The sequence below is a fragment of the Takifugu flavidus genome, chromosome 22 (genome assembly GCF_003711565.1).
Source record: "Takifugu flavidus isolate HTHZ2018 chromosome 22, ASM371156v2, whole genome shotgun sequence".
Classification (NCBI taxonomy): Eukaryota; Metazoa; Chordata; class Actinopteri; order Tetraodontiformes; family Tetraodontidae; genus Takifugu; species Takifugu flavidus.
Genome location: NC_079541.1, coordinates 5,885,601 through 5,904,608, shown reverse-complemented (window position 1 = coordinate 5,904,608; position 19,008 = coordinate 5,885,601). Strand labels below are relative to the sequence as shown.

The window sequence follows — 19,008 nt, the reverse complement described above, 5'->3', positions numbered from 1 at the left end:
GGAGATTCAGTTTAAACTGAAATGAGTCATTTTATACCGCAAACAAGAATGAAAAAAGAAAAAAACCCTTTTAAAAAATCACTTTAATTACAGTATTAAAAATCAGCTTCTGAAGGATTGTTTATAAATTTGACACGTTTGGTTTGAGAATGAAGTACAGAGAAAAAGACACTATGTGGAGCATTACTGCCCCCTGTTGTACAGGAGGTGAACTACAGACATTTAACTATAATCCCTACACAAATGTCAAATGAATCATTACTTGTACAAAGTGAGTAAAAATGTAAAAGATGGTGATTTTTGACCTGATTAGTATAAACCGTTGTGTCTCTGTAGCTGTGGTTAGGAATGCCAGCGTGGTACGTGGCGGCGTGCCGTGCCAACGTGAAGAGCGGAGCCATCATGTCTGCCCTTTCGGACACAGAGATCCAGAGGGAGATCGGCATCAGTAACCCTCTGCACCGGCTCAAGCTTCGCCTCGCCATCCAGGAAATGGTCTCGCTCACCAGCCCCTCAGCCCCGCCCACCTCCAGAACCGTGAGTTGTTGTTTCAGCTGTACAGTCATGGTTAGGAGCTGAATAAGGGAACTCTAAAGCCTTGGTCTCCTTCAGTATTCTGCTAGCTTAGTTCTAAAAAGCTGTTACCCAAAAGTAACACAAAAAAATCATTTTATTCAGGTAATTAATTTGGTCAACATTAATGCGATTACAGGCTTCTAGCTTTGTTTTTACGTTGTATTATTAATCAATTAGAATAATTAATTTTCATATTAAAATATCAACAAGTTTAGCAAAAAACTGTAAATGGATTAGTGAGAATTGTAGGTTATGATATGCTAAGCTAAAAGGCTAGCAGCTGCCTTGGAGACACAAATGTTCTTTCAAAAGGAGGAGTTAAATAATCAAAATCAAAATAATGTTAAAATACGGCAAATATGCTAACTTTGTCTATTTTTGCATGTAGTTGTATGGAGTGTTGTTTTTTTTCCTTTTTAATGATGTAATCTGCATCTTCAGAGCTACGTTAGCATGTGTGCGTGAGGCTAAGTGCTACCAGAAACTGGCATTACACGCAACCGAATGTTATAAAAACAAATGCAACAACATTTTAATGCTCCGATTTCACACCGGTAGCCTTCACAGCTCCCAGTTGCCTGGACAATGAGACTGGTCCTGACTGGGGGGGGGGTCTCACCAATCACTAAAACTTCAAATGCTCTTTTTATTTTAATGGAAGCGGTGATTCTATATTTCTCTAGTGACCAGTTAAACCAGTAAACATTGTCCATAAAAGGGTGCTGCTGTTGTGAGCTGACCTTTAGCTGCAGAGGATTGTGGGTGTTTTTGTGTCCCTGCATGAGTGTTCCCTCATCTGTGTACGTCCTTTTAGCCACGACTGCTCCGTTTTCCACTGTCTTGTGTGTGTGGGGTTTTTTTGTCGTGTGCGTATGCCCTTTGACCCCTGCCGGGGGCTCAGAGGGCCAGTTGATGATCTGACTGTGATGCTATAACACTATTGGCTTACAGTGGTGCTGCTCTTCTTCTTTAACACTGCTTGCCCCTCCCACTGGACCTGTACTACCAACCCTGCTGCTGCTGCTCTGTCTCTTGGGCTCCGCACCCTCTCCGTAGCCGTCAGGCAACGTTTGGGTGACCCACGAGGAGATGGAGACCATGGCAGCCCCGTCCAAAACGGTCAGTCACCTCGTCCTCTCCCGCCGTCCCTCCTTTGTTCTGTCGATCACGAGTGACAGTAAAAGCGTGTCTGAGGTATTGAGCGATGGGCACGTGACCTGCGCACGGCTGGGCAGTTCAAACTACCTCTGCTTTACACAAAGGAAAGGAATTTCACGTATAGAAGCCATAGAATATCTTTATTGTATTTACCATGAAGCCACTGCTAACAGCTACTAGCATACTAGCATCAACAAGGAGGCGAGCATTTAATGTGCTGACTACGTTAAATGTACGGAATAAACGACACTCTGCGTCGTGTGAGCCCGGCTTAACGTGACAGGTTAGCGCTACAATGCTATGCGCTCAAGCTAACGCGGAGTAACAATATCAAGCCGGTCCGATCGGTTTACTCGTCTTCTTTGTGCCCCGTTCAGAAATCCCAGTCTGAAGAGGGCAGCTGGGCTCAGGTAAGAGACGCCCCGTTGTCCTTCGCTGAAGGTCGTCTTGCTACGAAAAACCTTTAACCCCGCCTCCTCCTCAGACTCTGGCCTACGGCGACATGAACCACGAGTGGATCGGGAACGAATGGCTGCCCAGTCTCGGACTACCTCAGTACCGCAGCTACTTCATGGAGTGCCTGGTGGACGCACGCATGCTGGACCACCTCACCAAGAAGGACCTGAGGGTGCACCTCAAAATGGTGGACAGCTTCCACAGGTACCGAACGTCCCATTTTGGCTTGGCGAGAAATCCCGCGTGATTATTTTGCTTCTCTCCTGGCGTCAGAACCAGTTTACAGTACGGAATCATGTGTCTGAAGAAGCTCAACTACGACAGGAAGGAGCTGGAGCGCCGCAGAGAGCACAGCCAGCACGAGATCAGAGGTGAGCAGCGCTAACGGAGCAAAATCAGACGGGTTTACCTCAGCTAAGAGGGGTGGGGGGGCGTCCTCTGGACCTGCAGATGTGCTGGTGTGGAGCAACGAGCGGGTCATCCGGTGGGTCCAGAGCGTAGGCCTGAGGGACTACGCCAACATCCTCCTGGAGAGCGGCGTGCACGGCGCTCTGGTCGCCCTGGATGACAACTTCGACTACAGCAGTCTGGCGCTGCTCCTCCAGATCCCCACGCAAAACACTCAGGTAACCCTAGCAACGGCCCGGGACCATTTTTAGTACTAAACCGGCCTCGTTTTGGCACCGGTGTCACCAGCCGCTCTCTAAAGCTGGTAGATCTGCCGGCTGCCTCTTGTATCACCGCCGTAATCTGGTGAAACGGGCGCTAAAAAAAGCCGCCGCTGTTGCTAAAAATAGTCGTCCTTATGGGAGTCGCAGCGTGTCGGGTGTGTTGTGGTCCGCAGGCACGTCAGATTCTGGAGCGGGAGTACAATAACCTGCTGGCCCTGGGCACCGACAGGAGGCTGGACGAGGTGAGCACAGCGGGGGGTCGCGGCGTGCTAACGCTGCCGCCGCTAACGGCCGCTAACGCTGCCCGTCTTTGTATCCGTCAGTGCGATGACAAAGACTTCAGAGGTCCGTCCTGGCGGCGGCAGTTCCCCCCCCGAGACATTCACGGTATAAGTATGATGCCCGGCTCGGCGGAGACGCTCCCTGCCGGATTCCGTCTCACCACGACGTCCGGACACTCCCGAAGGCTGCCCCCCGAAGGTAAGAGCCCGTCCCCGCGTCGCATCGCCCGTGAGAAACGGCGCCGTTGCACCTGTGGATTTAAAAACACGCCCCCCCTGTTTCTCGTTCTCTCTGGCGGCTGCTGTGCAGTCCTGTATGAGGCCCTGGACGACAGTCCTGACGACATGTATTTGGACTGGTTTCAAGGTCAGCCACGCCCCCACCCCGAAGGCCCCGGGCTTGTTGGCCCCTAAGTGTCCCCGCTCTTCACGTGGTCTCTGCCAACCGCTGTCCCGTATCTCTCCTCCTCCGCTGGTCGTCCAACTCCAAGGGTGGTGTTTTGCAGAGCTGCAAAATGGTTGTTTATTTGTCGCCCCGGAGGTTTTAAACGCACCACAAAAGCTGAGGGGCCAAGTTATGGGTTAGGAGCCATGCTTGCTGGCGGGACCCTTGCAGTGGTAACCAGGGGCAACGCAAAGGTGGCCCCAACCAGGAGGATTACGTAGGGGGGAAGTACATCCTGGATGAACTGAGCTGTGTCCGTCATTCCTCGTCCCTCTGGTGTTGAGGACACTGGCTGCAGCCGGCCCTCGCTGAAGGACGCTTCCCTCTTGAAATTTATGTCCAACGATCAACTAAACGCTGCAAAAATGTTTCAAAAGGCCAAACTGTCCCGGGCGCTAGCCTGATTTTTAAAGCTGACATCAGGAAACGGTCCTTCAGCGACGCAGCATGTATCACATGATACATGACGGCCGCTCGGCCAGCGTTCCTTCCTGTCCACGCCAACATTCCGCCATCTTTACGCTGCGTGTTCCCTGTCCTGTGACGTCAACGATAAACTGTTGATCCACTCAAAAGCTAGAACCCTCCTTTGAGTGCATAACTCTGCCCATGAAGTCACTCTGCCAAGGACGGGGGGTTTTAATCCTTTGAAATAAGCGGCCCTAAAGTCGTCTCTCTGGCTCCCCCTACAGTCGGACCCTCCGCGGTGCAGCGGCTGGACAGCTCCTCGGTGAGAACCTATTCCTGCTGAGGAGGAGAGGGACCTAAACTGTATGCTGTATGTAACGACCAGGCCTCTGGCCTCGCCAAACACACCTTTACTTCTCTGACTCTTAACAAAAGAAGCGATTCTCCACCTTCCTTTAGAGACAACCTCCTTTTCCTCTAGATCAACTGCAGCCATTTGCCTAATCCACTCAGAATTTAACAACTATGTAGTGGGAGGATTTCCTCACGCCTGGTTTTGAATTAGACTCTCATTTAAATGGGTAGTTGAGTTCATAAACACAGCCCAGGGGGGCAGTAACGGCCTTCAGAATGTAATTAACGCTGCATTTCCAGCCGCCCAAGACGAATAATAACGCAGAAAGCGCTGCGATGGCAGGAGCAATGCAAGTGTAAACAAAATGAGCGCTAAAGGGGGAAATAAAGGCAGGAAGAGGGTCCGATGCAGAGGGGGGAGAGTTTAAAGTTACGACTTCACGAGGACGATTTTCCTCTGTAATTTGGGCGTCGTAGCCGGCAGGTTGTTGCTCGTGCTTTCATCAGCGCGCCGCTGAGCCCCCCCCACACAGCTACAGACCCAGGCGGAATTCTGCTAGCTAACCAGTCGGGAGATCACAGCTAAAAGGTTTCAATCTGCACCGTTTGGACTTGAAGCTTTAGCTTTCTGACCGGCGAAATATTTGCTGGTTATTACCAGGACCACAGAACATTCCTGAAACGCTCTCTTTCCACAGCTGCAGTTCTGAATGGAGACTAGCCGGGGGTCCGCCGGCGGCGCCCGCCTGCCGAGGGACCGTCCTGATGACACTCACTGCCAAAAAGACCCCTGAATCATCCGCCACAGCGGGCACCAGGCACCGGTGCTAAACTGTCCTGCAGGCCTCCCCGTCGCCCCCATTTCTACCTTTTACATGTACAGTAACTGGTCGGAGCATAACGTACTGTGTGTTTCTGCTGCAGGAGACGTGTAGGTTATCTGTACATAAATATGCCATTTTTTTTAATGTATACACACATCAATGTATAAAAAGATATTTAAAGTTTGTGCAAAAAAAAGCCCCCCCTCCCCCCACCCATTTAGCAGACCATAGATTGATATATGCTGCTCTTCATACTCTCCACCTTAGCCTCATCCTTCTCCGTCATTTTGTACGTACGGTTTTATTTTTTCATCGCGCTGATGACGAAGCCCGCCCCCTGCTGGTGGGCGACAGCAGCGCGCCCCATCGTGTCCTTTCTGGAGGGACGTGGGGGGGGGGGACTGAAAACGAGACGCCGTTGCACAAAGATGTCTCCCAACAGGAGGACGTGACTCTGTTGTGTTTTATCCGGCCGTGCGCCAGAGCAGAAGTAGGAACTGAGTCCCGTTAGCTCTTCCGTGTGCGTAGAGTGTATATGACCATGTTGAAGTGAGGTGACTTTAAAAATACGTGTTGCTTGGTGTGGTTTTTACATTGTTTATCTGTTGACTCTCGTCTGGGCCCTGGTGTGCGGCCCCCCCCCCCCCCGTCCCCTGTCTCTGTCTCGCCAGACGGGCGCCGCGAGCATTTATTTTTACATCTTCGATTTGCACGAACAACCGTTCAATTTCTTTCTTTTTTTTTTTTAAGTTATTATTGTACTTCGGTCGAAGTTAAGTGGTGAGCAAGCAACTTTTCATTGTCAATAAAATATGTGAAGTTTTAGTCTTTATTTCTAATCAACCCAGTCTTTGCACAAGGCCCCGCCCACTTACAAGACCCCGCCCACTCCAGCAACATTTGGTGTCTCAAGATTAGTGGAGGGTGTGACCAAAACAGGCCACGCCCCCAAACATCAGTGCTACAATCAGCTAGCTGTTAGCACGATGAGTTAACAGTCGTTTGGTCCAGATGAGGAAACAAAAAAGAAAAAAACAAAAAGATCAAACCTCAGACTCGTCTTCATCGTCCTTGAGATCGGAGCGCTCTTCCCACCTCGTGCTCAATCTCGGCGAAGACGTCGGGATCCTCGATGGTGGGAGAGATCTGACCAGACGTTAGCGTCAGCGCTTTCCTCTAAACATGCGGGGCGATCGGAGACGCTCGTACCTTGTAGGGTTTCCCGTTGACCAGGTCGCCGAGAGCGGAGCGCGGGATCTTGCCGGAGCGCGTCTTGGGCAACGCCCGGACGAAAAGCACCTTCCTGAGAGCGGCCACGGGTCCGACCGTGTCCCTCACCAGCTTCACGATCTCGCCGGAGATCTCGGAGCTCCTCCGCACGCCTACGACGGCAGCAGGTGGTGAAACGCGGCTCAACGGCAGCCGTCGCCGACGCACGTCTCACCGTTTTTCAGGACGCAGAGAGCCAGCGGGACGACTCCCTTCAGCTTGTCCTCCAGCCCGACCACGGCGCAGTCCACGACGGCGGCGTGCTGCAACACAGACTAGAGGACGCAGACGTTTACCATCATTCACAACACGTAAAAATCCTCCCGTCGAAAACTATCTGTTCAAATCAGGTGCGTTAGATATTACAATGGATAAAATTAGCTTTGAGGGTAAATTAGGATTAGCAGCAGTAACTGTACCTCCTCTAGAGCGCCAGACGATAGCCTGTGGCCTGCAACGTTGATGACATCATCAGAGCGAGACATGATGTAAAGGAAGCCTTCCTCATCCATAAACCCAGCATCCATGGTGTCATAGTAACCCTGGTGGAATGAATCAATTCTTTAAGGTATAAACGGTCCAACTGAGGTTGCCATGCCAACTATGAGCCGCTCCAAACTGAAGAGGCTCTGCGCTGCGACAGGTGGCCGCTAGAGGGCAGCGTTTAACCATATACTGAACTGCAGGCGCCACGTTTACGACAAATTACATTTAATAAAAGTTTTCTAGACACACAGGTGAAAATGATTCAGGCACTTTGAGCAAATCTGACCGGAAACTTGCTGAAGTAGATCTTCTTGAAGAGATCGGGATTCTGCCACAGAGACAGAGCTGAACCAGGAGGTAGAGGAAGTCTGGAGGAGGAGTAGGTATACATCAGTGGGGATCTAGAAGATGAACTAAAACTACCGAGGCAATAACATTTCGTTAAATTATAGTCAAGACAGGCCACAAAGATGACATATGTAGAGTGTTGGTATATTAACATTTAGAGATGTACAGCCATATCCATGCAACTGGACAGCTCAGTGGTTAATGCCACTGACTTTGGTGCTGAAGGTTATTGGTTCAAATCCAGGTGAGCCCTTAGGCAAGGCTCCTTACGCATAGAAGCCTACATTGATGCTACAGCAAGGGGGAGCCAGGACGCCAGGTCAGCATAGAGATGCATAGAGATGCATATGTACATGTGCTTAACATATGTATATATACTTACACACTTACAGGGTTTATGATCGCTGATAGATATGAGATGGTCCATGGTATCAGAATGCTGGTCTACTTGTGGTTCCCAGAGTTTCTAGGAGTAGAATGGGGGGCCGAGCATTTAGCTACCAGGGCCCCCTGCTATGGAACCAGCTGTCCAGGTACGGGAGGCTGACTCCATCTCTACTTTTAAGATCAGACTTAAAACCTTCCTCTTTGAAAAAGCTTATTGTTGCTAATTCTGTAGTTCCAGTTACTATCATAGACAGACAAATTATACTTAGGGGGTCGTCTAATCGTTAGGTCACATCTTAGCTATGCTGTTATAGGCCGAGGCTGCTGGGGTCCGGAAACATGATCACCTGACCGGCCTCTGTCACCCCACTGGGTCATGGTTTCTCCCCTCTCCTCCCCCCTCTCCTCCTGTTTACGTGACAGCGGGAGGATGGGGGGGGCTTACCTCGCCACAATATTTCCCAGGACTCCCGGCTTCAGCTCCTGCATGTCATCATCGATCACCGTGACTACGGAGGAGAGAGAAACTTTGTATTCAGACTTGAGCAGCTGCTGCCGTTTAAAAGTGTTTTATTTCTCTGGTTTAAGGTGTGGAAAAACTAAATAAATATAGCATTAGCATTAGCTAGTTGAAACCTGAATATATCAGAAAGAAGAGCCGAGCTTCCCACCGTTGTAACCTGGAACAGGTTTCCCAGCCTGGCCAGCGGGGGGCGCCAGTGAGTTCCCGAGGCCGATGCAGGAGGCTGTGATGGGGGATCCAGTTTCTGGTGACACCAAGGACACAAAGAACCGACCCACTGAGTCAGAGTTGGGATCGGTGCGGCTCCACAGGCCAGATGAGATAAGAAATGACACAAGAGATCAGCATCTCTGCTGCTGCAGAACCAGTTCAGAGCCTTTTGTTCTCTCTTATCTCTCGCCGCCGCTCTGGCACCATTTTGTTGCTTTATTAAAGGACCCGGAGTTGTGGAGGTGCCCGACCTTCAGCTGACCTTCAGCTGCCTGCGTCTGGGTCAAAGTGCATCGGGTCGATATGAAGAATCTTGTAAAACTCCCACATTTAAATGACAGCAAGCGGGAATAAAGCGGCTGCAGCTTCAGCGCAGCAGGTTTCAAAGGAAACGGGGGGGGGGGGGGAAGAGGGGGAGGGGGGGGGCTGAGATTAAGATATCAGATGAAGAAGAGGAGGAGACGTGTGGAGCTGAAGCCATTAATCTGAGGCGGCCCAGGTGCAGAGACGTGACTGTGTTCCAGAGGATGAAAGACCCCCTTCAACCTGCCTCTGGTGGAGCCACCGGACTGGGTCCACCCTCATCCATCTACACCTCCAGGGCTGTATGCTGACCTCTGACCCCGCTGACCCGCTCCACTCCTACACCAGCACTGTCATAATAAATGTGTCTATGATCTCCCCTCCCCTCCTCCTCTCCTCCCCTCCCCTCCTCCTCTCCTCCTCCCCTCCCCTCTCCTCTCCTCTATTCTCCCCTCCTCTCCTCCCCTCCCCTCTCTTCTATTCTCCCCTCCTCCTCCTCTCCCCTCCTCTCCTCTCCCTCCCCTCTCTTCTATTCTCCCCTCCTCTCCTCCCCTCCCCTCTCTTCTATTCTCCCCTCCTCTCCTCTCCTCTCCTCTCCTCTTCCCTCTCCTCCCCTCTCCTCTCCTCTACTCTCCTCTCCTCTATTCTCCCCTCCTCTCCCCTCCTCTTCCCTTCCCTCCTCTCCCCTCCTCTTCCCTCCCCTCCTCTTCCCTTCCCTCTCCTCTTCCCTCCCCTCTCCTCTCCTCTCCTCTCCTCTTCCCTGTAACAGACGCTATATATAAAGATTGGTTGATTGACTAAATGTTGGAACGTTCAAAAGCGGCTCATTAGCGCCCCCCCCCCCCCCCAGCAACAACAATGTGACTTTAGAAGAGCTAAACTGTGCGTTGGTGTTGAAACTTGTCTGTTTACGCAGTGTAGCTTTAGCATTTCTGATCGTAATATACCTCGTCGGTGACCAAGCCTGGAAACTACAAGTTGGGATTTCCAAGTTTACATCCAGAAACGATCAAAAACGTGTCAACTCGTGCAATTATTGGGTTTAAGGGTCAGTTTGAGGAGATATTTAGCTCCAAAAGTTCAATTTCTCTCCGGCGGTGGAACGTGACTGATGAAATCATGTTCGTTCCGATCGGGATGAACATCAATCCGTCAATAAAGATCAAAGCAAAGGTCTTCCTGCAGATGAAAGGATCAAACACCTCCATGGCTACGATCAGATAGAGATATCTCGCCTTCTTTAGTCTCCCAGTTCTCCCCCCTCCACCCCCCTCCCTTCGTGGAGATCCGCTCGGCCAGTACCAGCCTTCTGGAGCGCGCTGAATGGGGGAGGAAGGGGGGCCAACAAACGGGACCAGTGACTGAGTGGTACCGACCCGGCAGCCTCCCTCATTACTGGAAGATTCGGGAACGTTGACGGTGGCGCTACAACCTGTCAGGCTGTTCCAACAACTCGTTTCTCTTCTTGTCGCTAACGCTAACGCACCTGTTTACCAACGAAATCACGGAGCAGCCGCCAGGCCGTCCTTCCTGTGTTCTCCGATGCTCCGGGATGTCGCGGTGATGAACGGTTGCCAGGGTAACACAGCCAAGGTCACTCGGCAGGTTTGACCGGGAGGATAAAACCGGAGCGGCTAGGATAAACCAGCCTGCACACATTCCTCACTACGCCAAACAAACTTAACAACTCGTAGGAAAAGAATCCGCTCGGAATCCCATAAATTCCACACATTCTCGTCTCTAAAGTAATTTGAAAACAACGGAAAAAAGTCCTTGAGTGACTCAGGAGTGCCGAAGCGGAACCCGGAATGTTCTCGTCAATTCTGTATATTTTCCCATCTTTGGGTGCGGACAGACCAGCAGTTAAAACCATCATTTACAGCCTGCTCAGAAGCAGGAGCACAAAAGGAAAATATCAAGAACAAAGACATGAAAGCAAGCTTCCCAAAAGATCCACTTGTGTTCCATCTTCCCGTTTACAATCCCAGATTATTACCCACAATCCACCATCATCTTCCTCAGACAGCCCGACTCGTTTGCCCAGATCTGACTGGTACCGCTTCACCTGCTAACTAAAGCCCCCCGTTTCTTCAAAAACCCGATGCCTCGGAGTGAATTCCAGAAGAATTCCCAGGGTTGAAGAGGAAATGATGACAGCAGCCCGCCAGTAAACAAGACGCGGATGCAAATGTGGCGGATCGCTCGGCAGAGATTCAATTACAGATGACGGAGTTAGCGACAGACAAAAGTCCGTCGCATCTCCCGAAGGTAGCGGCCGTGTTCTCCGTGGATGATATTCAATTTAACGTAGAATTTTCCGATTTATTTCTCCGTGAAGCTGCAGGACGGGATTCAATACAGAGGGGTGAAGGCGGATTAGAGATTGTTGTTATCGCAGCTAGCAAAACATTAAAGTTAGCAATCAGATTTAGGTTCAAATCCAGTGGGAACCACTCGCTCGTCCTGGTAAAGCCAAACCAACCGGCTGGTTAAATAACGTTTAGGATTTTAGCTTACATACATTTATGTGCGGATGTTATTACAACAAAGGCTACAGCTAGCTTAGCTACTTAGCCCAACCTTCTTAGTGCGTGTGTAGCCTCAAACATTAAACTAGCATCAGCTAATCAGGAGCATTTCTTGAGACGGCCTCGCCCTCCTCTGACTACAGAAGAACGTAAACAGCGCCACATTTTTACTGGTAGCGTTTCTACGCCTTCTTCAAATGATCAAAAAGATCAAAGACGGAAAAGACGACATCTGAGAGACTGAAAACAAGAACGCAGTTATTTGTTTAGATTTCTTCCTGAAGTCCAGATATTAACGAGTTAGCCTGCACGGTGGCGTCTGCACGCTGCTCAGATCGACGACGTCTTTGATCTTCTTTGATGAGACGGGGGTCAGAGAGCCACCTCAACACAGAGGGAGACACAAACACTCCGCCTCTCCTCCACGTCCGTCCTCCATCGCTCACGCACACATCGTGCCAGCTGGAAACACGTTTGTTGCCAGGCAACACCGGTGACATCAGTCGTCCTCAAGTAGGACCGGAGTCCTAAAATAGCGCTCAGATCATCATCAGAAGGTGAGTTTCTCACACGGGCGCGAAAGGCGACAGACGAGGCAGATGGTCCTGGGAGGCGCTAACGAGCGACGTCAGGCGCCGCCAAAAGGATCAAGCACCGACATCAAACACACGCCGATGTCATGACTGCAGGAAGGGGCGGAGCAATGAGGACGGCCGCTGCAGACGGCGAAGGGCGCTAACAATTCCGACCCCACACAGAACGCCGATCTCGCCATCCGAAAGCTAATCGATATGCTAAACCCGTCGGATTATTTGGATTCTCGCCGGTGAGTTTTTGAGCTAAAGCTCCAGAGATGAACTAAGCGTAAAATTTGTGTGCAGGTGACAAACGTGCACAGCTGTTTGTCTTGGCGCCGCGCACGCCGCGGGGAATCCAGGCCCAACGGTGGCATCGCGTCAGACGTTTAGTCACTTTTTGCACCTTGCAGCGACTCCGTGTTGGAGCACGACGCCCACCGCCGGCTCCTCCCACCTCTGCCCTCCGCGCTTGTTTACTCGCCATTGATTCCCTCTTTTGGGGGCTGAATGTTTCACTCCAGAATTCCAAGGATGCAACCGCGAAAAGATTTATGAGCCACGGCCCCGCGATCGATTCCTCTCATGGTTGTACAAAGAACTCCGCCCGGACGAGCGGCGTCATCAATATTTATGGATGCAAATGAAACCCGATGAGGCGGCGTGACGGGACTGAGGAACCTCGAGGTAACAAAGTTGCCTCGTTCCAAACGCGTCAACGAGGTCTGACTGCTTATTGATCAGTGGGGCGTCTCCTCGATAGTTTGGAGCCACCTGGTGGTGGGCAACGGTAACGCACGTCGCGGTCTACAGGGCACGACAGAAAGATGGACGTTCCCTGTCCCATTAGCTCGTTTTTACTGGTGATTCTCTGAATGGCCGTCCATTTCATTTTTAGAGGCTGAGAACTGGATGCTGCCGCCGCGCCGCTAAAGCTAAACGCCTCTTTTATCATCGCCGGTATGAGAAGAATATCACAGTAATTCCTAATCTAGTCACTTTGTCAGAGTTAGTTTCATTAACAGTTTCTTCTCTGCCTGTCGATGCTAATAAGTATATAAATTGTGGAGCATGAAACGACCTACAGCAGCTAACATGACAAAGTTAAAGTTGCTAAACAAAGTTGCTCTTCTCTCTTGAGATGAGGGGTGAGTGGGAGAAAAATAAATAAATAACAGGAGCACATTTGGATTTCAGCTGCTGCCTCCAGCTATCGAGTTTAGCGGTGGGTGGAAAATCCGCCGGGATTTACGGGGCGGCGACACCGGCTCCTCTCCAAACTCAATAAATTACCTGCTTTGGCCGCGACTCAACCAGACGCGAGACGGGCAGAATAAAATGTTTTCTCGCAAATGTGCTGCAGAGCCGGGGGCAGAGGGAGACCCTTCCCATGCTAGTCCTGTGGGTACAACCGTGCCGCCGCGGGCTAAAGGACTGGACCACTTAGCATTGACGAGGTATATTACCGAAGGACCTGTCAATCAATGTTATCGGTCAATAATCTGCACTGAAAACAACTGATAGAAATCAAGTAGCCACGTTAACCCTCTGTTAGCCCACTGTTAGCCATTAGCTAATGTGTGCTAATCTACGTCTGGAACGCCAAGAGTGCTACTTTTTTGGTCAGCGGTTTTGGGGGAAAAAATAAAAGGTCGTGACCTCTACAAAAAAACCGGCAAAAATGAATCAAAGTTTGAGCTCAGCCCGAGACATCGTCCGTGTTCATTAACTCCAACGATCTTTGCGTCCACGGTGATTAACGACTAATTACAATAATGGGTTTTGAGCAGAAGATGGACTTTTTTTGTATTTTTTTGGCGTCCCCTCTCCCAGTTACTCTCTTTATCTCATTTACTCGGCATTTCGTACAGAGCAAATTCAATTACCCTGAATATTAGCGGGCTCCATAAAGGCTAACATCAATCACGGCCTGCGAATTAATGCGACCACCTGAAGATGATGTCGTTATATTACGATTATGGTAACGGCGTTAAAGCTGCGAATGATGACGCGGCACAGACGCTTTGATCCTCAGGTCGACCAGAGAGACATGAGCACCATGACGCTCGACGCCAGCTCGACGCCGGCTCGCCGCTCACGCCGCCGTCGGAGGCGATACAGCGAAAAACTGATCCATCGTCTCGGCTGATGAAAATCAAGACATCAAAGGAGCCAATTAATCTTCAAAGAAGGGCGATATCTCACCCGTCTGCCACCAGTGATCCAGGACAGGAACCCCAAAACTGGCCTTGGCCCACTCCAGCGTCTCCACGTCGCAGCGCTCGCCGGCTACGAACAAATACCGAAGCCTGTCGGGAAAAGCAACGAAAAGCAGTCATCAACTCCCTGTTGATAACGAAAGCAGTTCAAAGCAGTTTTAAACTCAAACGTGTGTCCCGTAGACTCGCTTGTGCACGTGCTGCTAACTCGGCTACTAGCATGATAGCGGGGCGGGGTGTGCAGGAGTCAGCGCGGCTCCCGTTATTACATTTTTACACGCACCGAAAAAGTGAGGCGCATCAATCTCGCCCGCGTTCAACCAGCCGAAACAGGAACCAAATTAATTTACCGCCACATTTTCTCCTCCCGAAGGAAATACGTCAGCGTTTCCTGTCGAGCTCTGAAACGTTGCCTCGGGTTATTTCTTTGATCTTGATTTGATTTCCCACCCAACAGTAGCGAACATCGGAAACGTTGCCGTTTTGTTTACGCTAAATAGCGATCAAGCTAACATTTCTTAAGGATTCTTTGAGATGTATAAGTTGATGTAAAGTAAGCGTAAAAAACACCCCTTTAAAGCCAAAAACAGCGTAATATCATCTATGTGTCTCAGCTTCTGTTAGCCAGTTAGCTTTCCCTGTTGCTAACAAAGGCAGAAATTAAAGTGAGCGTGATTTAAATACCTTAATCAAAGGGATTGCATCTTTAAATCACAATTAGCTGAAGGCTAATAGTTTCAGATAATTCCAAACCATAACAAACACGTATCTGCTAGCTTTTATCGGTCTTTCATGCTACGGCGCCTTTTGAAGGTGCTAATTTCACCATCACCGGCTCTGAATCGTCCTTTAAAGTCAGACCTTTTGCTCTGAAGCGATCTTCAATAAATCAGCCTGACGACGACGTTCCGGCTATAACAATAAATCTGCTGCCTCCCGCTGCCTGCTGATAACGCTCACAGATTTCTGCTCTGAAGGCAAAAACGCTCTAATCTTTCGTCGTCCTCCGAGGGGAGAAGCGGCTTTCACCGCAAGGACGAGCCAACGGGAACGAGCTTAAACCGTCTCGGAGGACAAATATGGGGGGGGTTTCCTGGGGGCAAAGGTCAGTCAGACTCTGGCGAGCTTCATGACTGGTTTTGGAGACAATTTCAGGCAGCTAAACTGGGAAGTTCTGAACCGACACAAGAATGTCAAGTTTCCCCTGATGGGACTGGACTCTGTGTGGGCGGAGCTTCACATATCCACATCAGGCTGGACTCTGTGTGGGCGGAGCTTCACATATCCACATCAGGCTGGATCTGTGTGGCGAGCTCACATAGCCACATCAGGCGGACTCTGTGTGGGCGGACTTCACATATCCACATCAGGCTGGACTCTGCGTGGGCGGAGCTTCATTTACCTGGACAGGGGGTACTTTTTCCCAATGGCAGCGTGGGGGTCCTGCTGGCGGATGGCTCGGATGGCCGTCGGGGCCGTGAACATGGAGGCGGCGCCGTACTCCGACAGGACCCGGAAGAACGCCCCCGCGTCCGGGGTCCCCACAGGTTTGCCCTGCGAACATAACAAGCAGCAGCCGGTCACGTGGACGCTAATGTTCACGCTAACGCTTTTGAAGAGCTCCACATATCGCACAAAGCTGATACTCTAAGTGACACCGATGAAAATTCCAGATACCAAACGCGTATCTGCTGTTGCACTGTGGGAGAAACGCTTGTTCCAGGGGAGGCGGGGGGGGTGGACAAACCTGAAGGAGGAGAAATAACTGCAGCAGTAAACAGCCCGCCCGCCCCCGCCTGTGGTTAAATATTTGCCAGCGTGCAGATCAAAGGTAAAAGGTTTATCTGAGCTCTGCTGCCGTCACACAGGTGAGAGAAAGCTGCGAAAACCGTCAGCGCGGCGCACGTTAGCCTGAGCCGCGCAGTAGGGGGTCGTCTCTTTGATCTCAATAAAGGAGGGAAAAAAAACATAGAGCTTGTTCAGCTTTCAACGTTTATATTTACGGCCCTTTGGTTTCACGATAAGCTTCATTTCACGGGCAATTAAGCCGCATTCAAACACGGACGCAGCCATTAATCCTGCAGGTGGACGGCCGGCTTTGAAGGCTAGCTAAGATGCTAAATGAGCACACCTGCACTCGTGTTCAGCTCGACGCATCCTATTTATTTTAAGAAGACCATTTAAGCTCTGAACTCCACGCAGACGTTTAGCGCTACAAAGCTAACAGATGCTACAGGACAGGAGCTAACGGCAGCAGGTTGTGGCGTTCTGGCCGATTCAGCGAGCTTCTCTTTAGCTAAACACTCAGCGGTCGATGGAACCAGTTAAACCAGCAGCTTCAGCGGGACGAACCTCGTAGAGAATTGTGCTGTTGCCGTGGAGCAGAGGAGCGTAGCAGATGTAGGAGTGACCCACGACCCAGCCCAGGTCGGACGCCGCCCACCAAACCTGCAACAAGAAACGCGTCAACGGGGTTGCCCTGTGGGCGGGCCGGGCCGGTGGCCCCGGGAGAGCGTGGCGGCAACGACTCACATCTCCTGGACTGAGTCCATAAACGTTGGACATTGTCCAGTGCAGCGTCACCGCGTAGCCCCCAGTGTCCCGCACGATGCCCTGGAGGACAAAAACAAGACATGCGTCAGTCGGGCTGGTGTGCTAAGCTAACTGGTTGGTTTTCTCTTGATTCCCCGGCATCAAAGAGCAGATCAAAGCGCAGATCAGGTCTTTGCTTTAAATTTCTCTGACCTCGGGATCTCCAGGGGGAACTACCAGCTGGTAATTGAATTACACCTGACGGCAGGTCGTTACCGCCCGACTTGCTCTTATTTTCCCGTCACGGCTGTTTAGATCAGCTCGAACACGCCGGGCGAGGACGCTAAAGTAAACCCTATTTAGGAGAGCGCGCGCCGCCGCCGGTACCTTCGGTGTCCCCGTGGTCCCGGACGTGTAGAGGACGTAGAGCGGGTGGTTGGAGGGGACGGAAACGCAGTCGTGGGGCCGGGCCGTGGCCATCTCCTCCTCCCAGTCCAGACCCAGCGCCGGATCCATGGAAACCTTCTCCTGAAACACAAACGGGTGAGAGCCGAGCTTCCTGACGCACCTGAACGCACCCTAAACACGTCTACATTCTTCTGAGGACACAAATGGAGCAACCAGCCTTCGTTTCAATCCATTTCTGACCTTGATGAGAGAAGATAAGGTCATATCACTTTATATTGGCTCTTCAGAAGAACCCAAAGGTTCCGCTAGCGTGGGAGGGCCAAAGAGAACAAAGGAGAGATCAAAGGGAGCGCCGGGGGCTCCTACCATGTTGGGCCTGTTGTAGATGAGGACCCTGGTGGGTCTGTGGGAGCTCAGCTCCAGGGCCTTCTCCACCAGAGGGATGTACTCCACGCGGCGGCCCGGCTCGATGCCAAACGAGGCCGTGATGATCATCTTGGGCTGAGGAGCGGGCGTTTGGGTCAGGCGGCGTCAGGGAAGCGCAACGGGAATGTTTTCTTTTTCTGACCTTGGCGTGATCGATGCGGACGGAGAGCTCCCTGGAAGCGAAGCCTCCGAATATGAGGCTGTGGGGGGCGCCGATCCGAGCGCAGGCCAGCATGGCCATCATGGCCTGGGGCACCATGGGCATGTAGATGACCACCAGGTCTCCTCTCTGCACGCCGTTCTTCGCCAGGACCCCCGCCAACCTGGACACCTGCAAAAGAATTCCCACTGTGGTCACGTTTAACGTCCACATCAAAGAGTGGGATCAAAGAGATAAAAGCTCTCACCTGGTCCTGGAGTTCCCTGAAAGTGATGAGGGCTTTGGCTCCGCCCACCGGGCTGTCGTAAATGATAGCCGGCTGGTCTCCGCGGCCGCTCTCCACGTGTCGGTCCACGGCGTTGTAGCACATGTTCAGCTCCCCCCCGACGAACCTGAGAGTCGGGAAAACCACATCACAGCTATGACTGACCCCATCGAACCTTTTCAGATTAAAAAAACACATTCGGCTCCGGGACGTTTCGCTTTTGATGTTTGACTGGAAGGGTTAAAGGTCATTTTAACAAATGTCGGATTAAAAATAAAAATAGGATAGCATTTATATAGGAGTGTTTTCATGCTGCTGTGCTCGTCCAGGAGTGTTTTCATGCTGCTGTGCTCGTCCAGGAGTGTTTTCATGCTGCTCTGATCTTCCAGGAGTGTTTTCATGCTGCTGTGCTCGTCCAGGAGTGTTTTCATGCTGCTCTGATCGTCCAGGAGTGTTTTCATGCTGCTGTGCTCGTCCAGGCGTGTTTTCATGCTGCTGTGCTCGTCCAGGCGTCACCAGCGCGGCTGAATCACGTTTCAGTGTGTTGTTGCGTAACTTCCTTTAAAGCTTAAGTTCAACGCGCGGGCTCCTCGGGGCAACTCGCACTTGCAGGTTGTTGTTTTAATGCAACTGTTGCGTTTTAAAAATAGAATAAAAGGTTTGGTGGTGCGCAACCCGATGACGTCACTAAGCTCGCAAACTTTCTCCAAATTCCTTAACCCGCAACGCTTCCCAAACGCGCACGACCCCGCTGCTCTGTCCCCCTGGAAACCCACCAGTTGGGGAAGACGGGATCCTCCACGTGCACGGTCTTGCTCCAGGGTTGGAACCACTTCAGGTGGCTCCCCGCCTCCCCCCAGAACCTCTCCGGGTCCTCTCTGGCCGCGGCGGCGGCTCGGCCGTACGCGGACTCGGACGGGTGGGTTCCGGAGCTCTGCGGGGCGACGCACTTCCGGGCGGACGCGCGTCCTTTCTCGGGCGTTAGAAGCGTCCAGAGTCTGGAGCTGCGGGCGCAGGAGGACACACGCACGGCGAGCATTGCTGCAGAACCTCCGGGGGAGAATTGTGGCTGCAGCCGAGGAAACCGCCTCATCAAACCCAGAGCCACGTCATCCACGCACGACGGAGCTCAGCCCGCCCAGAAACTGCCGAACTTGGAGATAAAACATGTTTTTGTTTTTTTTCAGAGGGGAAAT

At 51.4% G+C, this 19,008-nt stretch overlaps 2 protein-coding genes across 19 annotated transcripts in view; one reads left to right on the top strand and one right to left on the bottom strand.

Annotated features, from left to right (window-relative positions):
- ppfia2 (PTPRF interacting protein alpha 2) overlaps positions 1–5,998 on the top strand; it is a 52,930-nt gene extending 46,932 nt beyond the window's left edge. For 5 of the 15 annotated variants that reach the window (XM_057022209.1, XM_057022212.1, XM_057022217.1 and 2 more), the window contains 10 exons: positions 337–537; positions 1,633–1,695; positions 2,112–2,144; positions 2,219–2,394; positions 2,464–2,561; positions 2,641–2,816; positions 3,035–3,341; positions 3,453–3,509; positions 4,280–4,365; positions 5,048–5,998. In XM_057022209.1, the coding sequence (XP_056878189.1) occupies positions 337–537; positions 1,633–1,695; positions 2,112–2,144; positions 2,219–2,394; positions 2,464–2,561; positions 2,641–2,816; positions 3,035–3,341; positions 3,453–3,509; positions 4,280–4,338 (1,170 nt within the window). In that variant the 3' untranslated portion in view covers positions 4,339–4,365; positions 5,048–5,998. Of the gene's footprint in view, positions 1–336; positions 538–1,527; positions 1,696–2,111; positions 2,145–2,218; positions 2,395–2,463; positions 2,562–2,640; positions 2,817–3,034; positions 3,342–3,452; positions 3,510–4,279; positions 4,366–5,047 lie in introns of those variants that run through there. The other 10 variants (XM_057022216.1, XM_057022220.1, XM_057022224.1 and 7 more) reach the window with 7 other exon arrangements.
- acss3 (acyl-CoA synthetase short chain family member 3) lies at positions 67–18,932 on the bottom strand. Of its 4 annotated transcripts, XM_057022270.1 has the most exons (17): positions 18,589–18,932; positions 17,795–17,939; positions 17,530–17,718; positions 17,328–17,462; positions 16,941–17,081; positions 16,554–16,634; positions 16,374–16,469; positions 15,424–15,575; positions 14,008–14,111; positions 8,335–8,463; positions 8,109–8,172; positions 7,215–7,347; positions 6,862–6,984; positions 6,618–6,717; positions 6,383–6,555; positions 6,223–6,319; positions 67–638 (listed from the first exon to the last, which is right to left on the bottom strand). In XM_057022270.1, the coding sequence occupies exons 1-16, from the start codon at positions 18,903–18,905 to the stop codon at positions 6,236–6,238; spliced, it is 2,166 nt and encodes a 721-aa protein (XP_056878250.1). In that variant the 5' UTR covers positions 18,906–18,932; the 3' UTR covers positions 67–638; positions 6,223–6,235. The 4 variants fall into 4 exon arrangements, with proteins under 4 accessions (XP_056878250.1, XP_056878252.1, XP_056878251.1 ...); XM_057022272.1 differs by having other exon boundaries at positions 67–6,319; positions 7,215–7,296; positions 18,589–18,930; XM_057022271.1 differs by having other exon boundaries at positions 67–6,319; positions 8,335–8,430; positions 18,589–18,930.
- Positions 18,933–19,008: the final 76 nt, after the last annotated feature.

Excerpts from the sequence above, each read along its gene's own strand:
- acss3 (XM_057022270.1), bottom strand. The coding sequence starts at position 18,905 with ATGAGGCGGTTTCCTCGGCTGCAGCCACAATTCTCCCCCGGAGGTTCT. Across the intron at positions 14,112-15,423 it reads AAAAAGTACCCCCTGTCCAG|GCTTCGGTATTTGTTCGTAG; the intron begins GTAAATGAAGCT and ends TTTTCCCGACAG. Across the intron at positions 6,985-7,214 it reads TCTACTTCAGCAAGTTTCCG|GGTTACTATGACACCATGGA; the intron begins GTCAGATTTGCT and ends TCATTCCACCAG.